The sequence below is a fragment of the Mus pahari genome, chromosome 7, assembly GCF_900095145.1.
Source record: "Mus pahari chromosome 7, PAHARI_EIJ_v1.1, whole genome shotgun sequence".
Classification (NCBI taxonomy): Eukaryota; Metazoa; Chordata; class Mammalia; order Rodentia; family Muridae; genus Mus; species Mus pahari.
In genome coordinates this window covers 38,217,506-38,225,737 of record NC_034596.1, presented here as the reverse complement: position 1 = coordinate 38,225,737, position 8,232 = coordinate 38,217,506, and the positions used below count along the sequence as shown (strand labels likewise).

The 8,232-nt window shown below is 42.4% G+C and overlaps 1 protein-coding gene across 3 annotated transcripts in view; it reads left to right on the top strand.

Moving 5' to 3' along the window:
• Lsmem1 (leucine rich single-pass membrane protein 1) overlaps positions 1-8,232 on the top strand; it is a 17,980-nt gene that overhangs the window by 6,479 nt on the left and 3,269 nt on the right. For all 3 annotated transcript variants that reach the window (XM_029541018.1, XM_029541019.1, XM_021202565.2), the window contains exons 2-3: positions 4,503-4,634; positions 6,276-6,404. In XM_029541018.1, coding sequence (XP_029396878.1) covers positions 4,503-4,634; positions 6,276-6,404 — 261 coding nt within the window. The remainder of the gene's footprint in view (positions 1-4,502; positions 4,635-6,275; positions 6,405-8,232) is intronic.

The following is an 8,232-nucleotide window of genomic DNA, read 5'->3' as shown; positions in this document are numbered from 1 at the left end:
TTTTCCAATTTTGTTGAGTATAGGCTTTTGTATTAGGATTTGATGATTTTTTTTTAAATTTTCTCAGTTTCTGTTGTTATGTCTCCCTTTTCATTTCTGATTTTATTAATTTGGATACTGTCTTTGTGCCCTCTGGTTAGTCTGGCTAAGGGTTTATCTATCTTGTTGATTTTCTCAAAGAACCAGCTCCTGGTTTTGTTGATTCTTTGTATATTTTGTTTCTATTTGGTTATTTCAGCCCCGAGTTTGATTATTTCCTGCTGTCTACTCCTCTTGGGTGTATTTGCTTCTTTTTGTTATAGAGCTTTCAGGTGTGCTGTCAAGCTGCTATTGTATGCTCTCTCCAGTTTCTTTTTGGAGGCACTCAGAGCTATGAGTTCCCCTCTTAGCATTGCTTCCATTGTGTCCCCTAAGTTTGGGTATGTTGTGCCTTCATTTTCATTGAATTCTAAAAAGTCTTTAATTTCTTTATTTCTTCCCTGACCAAGTTATCATTGAGTAGAGAGTTTCAGTTTCCATTGGGTATGTGGGCTTTCCATTGTTTTTGTGGTTATTGAAGACCAGCCTTAGTCTGTGCTGATCTGATAGGATGCGTGGGATTATTTCAATCTTCTTGCATCTCTTGAGGCCTATTTTGTGACCAATTATAATCAGTTTTGGAGAAGGTACCATGAGGTGCTGAGAAGAAGGTATATTCTTTTGTTTTAGGATGAAATGTTCTATAGATATCTGTTAAATCCATTTGGTTCATAACTTCTGTTAGTTTTACTGTGTATTTAGTTCCTGTTTCCATGATCGGTTCATTGCTGAAAGTGGGGAGTGGAAGTCTTCCACTATGATTATGTGATGTGCAATGTGTGCTTTGAGCTTAATAAAGTTTCTTTTATGAATGTAGGTGCCCTTGCATTTGAAGCATAGATGCTCAGAATTGAGAGTTCTTCTTGTTAGATTTTTCCTTTGATGAATATGAAGTGTCCTTATCTTTTTTGATAACTTTTGGTTGACAGTCAATTTTATTCGATATTAGAACGGCTACTCCAGCTTGTTTCATGGGACCATTTGCTTGGNATTTTTTTCCAGCCTTTTACTCTGAAGTAGTGTCTGTCTTTGTCACTGAGGTGCATTTCATTTATGCATCAAAATGTTGGGTCTTACTGTTTATGTCTCCAGTTTGTTAGTCTGTTTTTTTTTAAAATTGGGGAATTGAGTCCATTGATGTTAAGAGATATTAAGGAAAAGTGATGGTTGCTTCCTGTTATTTTTGTTGTTAGAGGTGGAATTATGTTTGTATGGCTATCTTCGTTTTGGTTTGTTGAAAGAAGATAATTTCCTTGCTTTCTCTAGGATGTAGTTTCCCTCCTTGTGTTGGAGTTTTCCATCTATTATTCTTTGTAGGGTTGAATTTATGGAAAGATATTGTGTAAATTTGGTTTTGTCATGGAATATCTTGGTTTCTCCATCTATGGTAATTGAGAGTTTAGCTGGGTATAGTAGCCTGGGCTGTCACTTGTGCTCTCTTAGGGTCTGTATGACATCTGCCCAGGATCTTCTGCCTTTTATAGTGTCTGGTGAGAAGTCTTGTGTAATTATAATAGGTCTGCCTTTATATGTTACTTGACCTTTTTCCCTTACTGATTTTAATATTCTCTGTTTGTTTAATGCATTTGGTGTTTTGATTATTATGTGACAGAAGGAATTTCTTTTCTGGTCCAGTCTATTTGGAGTTCTGTAGGCTTCTTGTATGTTTATGAGCATCTCTTTCTTTAGGTTAGAGAAGTTTTCTTCTATAATTTTGTTGAAGATATGTACTGGCCCTTTAGATTGGGAATCTTCTATACCTATTATCCTAAAGTTTGGTCTCATTATGTCCTGGATTTCCTGGATATTTTGGATCAGGAGCTTTTTGCATTTTGCATTTTTTTGATTGTTGTGTCAATGTTTTCTGTGGCATCTTCTGCCCCTGAGATTCTCTCTTCTATCTCTTATATTCTGTTGGTGATGCTTGCATCTATGACTCCTGACCTCTTTCCTAGGTTTTCTATCTTCAGGGTTGTCCCCCTTTGTGATTTCTTTATTGTTTCTATTTCCATTTTTAGATCCTGGATGGTTTTGTTTATTTCCTTCACCTGTTTGGTTGTGTTTTCCTGTAATTCTTTAAGGGATTTTTTGTGTTTCCTCTTTAAGGACTTCTACCTGTTTACCTGTGTTCTGCTTTATTTTTTAAAGGGGGTTATTTATGTGACTTTTTGATCTTACAGTGTTTCTTAGCTAGGGATCTATGAATATGTTTAACACAGGTACCACTAAATTAGTAGGAGCTACTTGGAAATCCTCCACTTCTCCCTTGCACATGCGCATATGAGCCTCACCTGTGTAGGTGCTCACAGGCCTGAGGAGGAAGTTGGATCCCCTGGAGCCAGAATCAAAGGTGGTTTCGAGCTGCCTGACATGAGTGCTAGGAACCAAACTCAGGTCCTCTGGTAGATCAGCAGGCTTTCCTAATGGCTGAGCCATCTCTCCAGCCCCAAGGCTTTTGCTTCTTAATAGTGTCGTTCAAGGAGCCCAATAAGTATGTCATACATTCCCCCTCGATTTTCTATGGATATATTTGTACTCTTCCCTATTTAGTTTCTTTTAACTCTATGGTTGGGTCTTAAATCTCTTCAAGAGAATGGTATCAGGAAGACTTCTGTTGCCTCCTATAGGCAGACACATTTACTGCATCCTCTTGCTCTTCCTGAGAATTATTTTAATTGTGAATACATGTGTCTAAGTATGTGCATGTGAGTGCAGGTGCCTAAAAAGGCCAGAAGAGAGAGTTGGATCTCCTGGAGCAGGAGTTGCAGCTGGTTGTAAGCCAGTAGATACAGGTGCTGAGAACTGAACTCAGGTCCTCTGAAAGATCAGCACTCACCCATAAAACCTGACCCATCCCACTAGCCCCCGCCTTGTCTTTCTAAAATGCCTTTGTGTCTTGGAAGCATTTTTGCATCTTTCAATGATCCAGAATTCCAGAATCTCTTATTAGGTTAGTTAGTGTGTGTGTGTGTGGGGGGGGGCAGGAGGTCACTGTCCTGTGTCTTCTCTTTCTACCCTGGGACAGGGTCTCTTAATGAACCTGGAGCTCACTGCTTTGGCTAGACTGGCTGGCTAATGAAGCCCGGCAATCGGCTTGTCTCTACTGTCACCCATCACTGAGGTTCTAGATGGGCAGCACCCTGCTTTTCTGTACCGAGATGTGAAGTCAGGACCTCATTACTTGTCCTGACTCAATTTACACAACGAGCCATCTTTCCAGCCATGCATTAAAGAGGTGTCACTCTAGACTTATCTAATCTAGTCAGGCTCTTCAGGGTGGAAGTTGTGCTTTTGCAAGAGGATGTTACCTTACATGTAGACCTCAGCTGAAAAAGTACCTGTTATATAGGTGATCTTAGTTTCTTAGAAAACCGATGGAACAGAGCAGAAGTCCTGGGACAATCAAGATTCCTCTTTCTACTGGCTGGAGACATGGCCCAGCCGTTAAGAGCAGTCGCTGTTCTTGCAGAGTACCTGGGTTCAGATCCAGTAGTAGCTTACAAACTACCTTAACTTTAGTTTCAAGAAATCCAGCTGTCTTTTCTAGCTTCCTTGGGCACCAGACATGCATGCGGTCCACATACACACATGCAAGCAAACACTCATGCAGAAAATAGAAATAACAATGGCAAGTTGTTAGTACCCGTGTTTGCTAAGGGTTGGTCCTGGAAAGCCACAGCCTGCATCTAATGACTAAACGATATATTTGAGGACAAAATATAAAAATGTCAATGAGTATTTTTTACGTTATTTACCTTGTGCATGTAGGAGCGGTGCTTAAGTGCTGTGTGGCGGTCGGAGGGCAGCTTGGGAGATTCCTTTTTTTCCTTCCACCATATGGATTTCTGAGATCCAACTCAGGTTGTCAGGCTTGGTAGCAAGAACTGAGCTATCTTGCCAGGCCCCAAGATTACATTGTTTTTGTGTGTGAGTGTGTGTGTTAAATTAGGAAATTAGAAGGGCTCAGAGTTAAATATTGGTCTGTCTGTTTTATGGTCATTTTGTTGACTAGCTTATTTTGTCTTTATAAGTCGTGTTTTTGCACTGAGGACTTGAAGCATATTAAACTAGGAACCATGTAATAGGAAAAAAAAAAACATTTTGAGAGGCAATTATGAAAAAAAAAAACCCAGACCCAGAGGAAACAAGATAGAAGTGGGCAAGCCAAGGAGGAGAGAGGGCGTTACAGATAAGCCAGGTATGAACGGCTATAAGCTAGCCACACACTTGGCTCTGGCAACAGAGGCAAAAGCGCACCCACTCCATTGTCCAACCAAGGAACGCTTTCCTCTAGACAGCATGTCTTACCCCTAGCCCAGCATCCGTGGTTGGGAACTCGTGTGCCTCTCCAGCTTCCCAATGCTCTGGCTTGCTCAGCTTCCCAGCAAAGCCTCTTCTTCCTAATGTTGGTGCTTTCTTTTCAGGCACAATGACTCATTCTTCTCAGGATGCTGGGTCTCAGGGCATCCACGAAGAAGGAAGACTCTATGTTGTGGATTCCATAAATGACTTAAACAAACTCAATCTCTGTCCGACGGAATCACAACATCTATTCTGTATGTATGGTCCTGGAAGCATGGCCTTGGGACTTCCTAAAGATATCAAGGGCGTGGTGGATGTGTTTCATGCAGTGGGGACTGGGTGGGCATCTGCAATCACTGGACACTGGAAATGTTGTTTATCATTTAGCAGCTTTTGTTTCAGGTTCCCAATCTGTCAAAGTGTTCTTGACTTCCTTGGCAAGGGCTGAACTCATCAAAATTCCCAAGAGAAGCTAGGCATAGTGGCCCTTGCTTATATTTCCAACACTTGGAAGGGTGCGGCGGGAAGATCATAAATGTAAGGTCAGCCTGGGCTATAATAGGTAGTTCCTGGTAGCCTGCTCGCATAGTAAGACCCTGCATTTTTCCCTTTAAAGCTCTTAAGGAGGAATCTATGGTGTTCTGTTACTGGGTACAAGGATTGCTCAGTCCCCTTGGCTGTTATGCCTTTTGGTGACCACAGTTAGGTTTTTTTTATAATCTCTGCTTCCCAGGGGTCTTGTTTTATCAGAGAATCCTGAAAAAAAAATGCTTAACACAGTCATCCACTTATTTTAAAAATCATTAAAATTCTGTTGTACACAAAGTCAACTCCCTTCTCTACTTAAAAATTACAAATTTTCCAATTAAAGTATTGGAAGAGACATGAGAACAACCCCCAAACCTCCTGAATACACAGTGGCTCTTGCTCTCCAAGTGTTAGAAACCAGGCATTTCGGGGCCCCTGGGCCCCATCTTTTCTAGCTTAACTGATGACTATCCTAACATAGGCATGAATGGTCCATTTGCCATTTGCTTCATGCACACTCCATACTTCCTGCCCAGTTCTATAACTGCTATTTCCATTCTCCTCTTTTCCTGGGCTCTTCCTTTTGTTCAGATCCTCGCCTGGTTTTAGTGCAGTGGGAAGGGAGGTGTTGGTGTCAGCTGCGGTGTGGTGTGGTGTGGGTTAGGAAGCAGCAGCTGCTGACAGACCGGAACATGGGATGTACTTGATTAGATAATCAAGCAGAGGAGGAGAATCTAAAAATGTAATCTGGCATTCTCCTTACTCCAGGGGTTCATGGCTCTTGTTTAAGTTTATCTGTAAGCTTTTAGGCACCTAAGAGTTACAAAGTAGCTAACGAGAGGCAATTCTCAGCACAGAGCATTGAGTAGAGCTGGTTTCTAAGCAGATCTATCTTGGAAATAGCTTTAAGAAACCAAAATACCCCAGGCGCTCTTTTGTCTAAATGGATATAAACCTGAGAGATTATTCTGATAATAAAAGCAGTTTCCTGGGATACACCACACAGCTTTTGGTCTTCCACTCAGGGAAGGCATCACATACCTAGCTCTGTTTAGGTTGCCTAGGAGACGGCCAGTCCAGCCTCAGCAATTTTCTATTCCTTCTCCAAAGAGTAATCCATGTGCTCTATTCCACAGTGAACAGTTTTCAGAGAACCTTCCAAACAGGCTCAAGGACATAGCTCAACCCTATTCTTTTTTTTTTTTTTTTTTTTTTGAATTCCAACAGAGAAGGTAAACAGTTCCAAAAGTGCTTGTCCAAAGGCAGCCTGAATGCAGAAGTCACTTTTCAGGGCTGTCCAGGGTAAATGAGTGTGCCTGTCACATCTCTGTGAGATGCAGAGATTCTGTCACTTTGTTTCCTATCAGCTTTAGAGGACAAACTCCCCAACGCTGGCACAACCCCAGGAAATGGAAGGCGGGGGCTGTTTTTTGTGGGGCTGCTCCTGGTGTTGACGGTCAGCCTGGCTTTGGTCTTCTTCGCCATCTTCCTAATAAGTGAGTACTTCAGGTGGGTCTGTTTCTACTCTGTGTGTGCGTCCTTAATAGTTGTTGCTTCTGGACTTAGTGAGTCCTAGCTATCACAATTTCCAGGAGAAGCCAGCAGGAGACCCAATGCCTTAAGCGCACTTTGTTGCTCCTGGACCCGGTCCTTGGGTACCAGTCCAGGGCATGCTCCCACATCGTCAGGTTACATTTATGTTAAATATTTATATAAACCCTTACTTTGTCACCTGGAGCCTCTGCTGCCAAATTGTAGGCAACGCGGCCTACTTAATTTTAGTTTTCTTTATTCAACATATAAATATCTTCATCACATTTAGATATACACGCATTTTCCTGAGGTTTAAATGCCACCTCACGTTTCCTCATTTGCATATCTCCCAGAAGTTTGTTCCAAGTAGCAAGGGCTCGCGCTAATGGCTAGAGCTAGCTCTGGGGCTGTGACAGTGGGTTACCCTGCCCTGTTGATGCTGGCTAGCTTCTGCCCGGTTTGCTCTTGACCTGGGCAATACATGTCACCCTTAAGTGGTGACACAGAGGTTTTCCCATACCTGCACCTCAGACTAGAGACCCCTAAGCTGATCGTGTCACCGTTCTGTCTGGACAGGGGAAAAGGAGCTGTTTATCTGAAGTGAGATGTGTGTGTGTGTGTGTGTGTGTGTGTGTGTGTGTGTGTGTAGTCTCCTCCATCGGAGCTACCACAGTTCTCTCTTAGATGACCCCCCCTTTTTTTTTACTGTTATTGGGAATTATTGCTATATTCTTTCATACTACAGAAAGCTACACGGAGCTGGGGATAGGGAGGGGGTTATCTTTGACATCATTTTGACTAGACTCTTGACTCTTCCATCTTGTCATTTCTTCTGCCCTTTTATGTTTTTGGCACCTGACAAGTTTTCTCTTTTTGAAGCAGATCTCACCATGTAGGCCAGGCTATCCCTGACTTTGAAATCCTCTTGTCCCAGCCTCCGAGTTCTGGGAGTATAGGCAGGCATGTGCCACCACGCCTGTCTTGTCTTCAGCAGTTAAATAAGAAATGGAACTTTGTGTCTTTGCAATGTTTCTTATTTAAGTTCATTTAGAAGCAGAGGAGGTGGAGGTGCTGATGAGAATAAGACTCCTTTGGGTGTTTGGGGCTGAGCTTGTGGGAAGGGGTATCCTATGACTTTTCCTGTGGAGACATGAAAAAAAAAATGTCTATTCACCCCACCCGGACAGACCAAAAGAAATGACGGCTCTCAAACCCAGCTTGGTGAACCAATGAGTTTACTGGGGCTGTCTGTATGCATTGAAGGTGTGTTAGTAACTCTTCTGTTGCTGTGATAAAAACACAGCAAAGGGCAACTTAAGGAAAAGGGAGTTTGCCCATGATGCCGGGGAGGCATGGCAGCAAGCAACAGGCACGGTGGCGGGAGCAGGAAGCTGAGAGGCCAAATCTTACACCACAAACATCAACCCCTGTCCCCAACGGTGTATCTCCTCTAATAAGGCTCCACTAAAATAAATAAATAAATAAATAAATAAATAAATAAATAAATAAATAAAATAATAAGAAGAATAAGGCTCCACTATCTAAACCCTTCCAAATGGCCAAGCACAAGTACCTCAAAGGCAGTTTGCATCACCAGGATGCGAACTTTAACTTTTACAGATGGAATGGTACAATGTGAGTGCTGGGAATGGAACTCTGGCCATCTGAAAGAGCAGCAATTGCATCTCTCCAGCCCCCTCTTCTCTTCCTCTTCCTCTTCCTCTTCCTCTTCCTCTTCCTCTTCCTCTTCCTCCTCCTCCTCCTCCTCCTCCTCCTCCTCCTCCTCCTCCT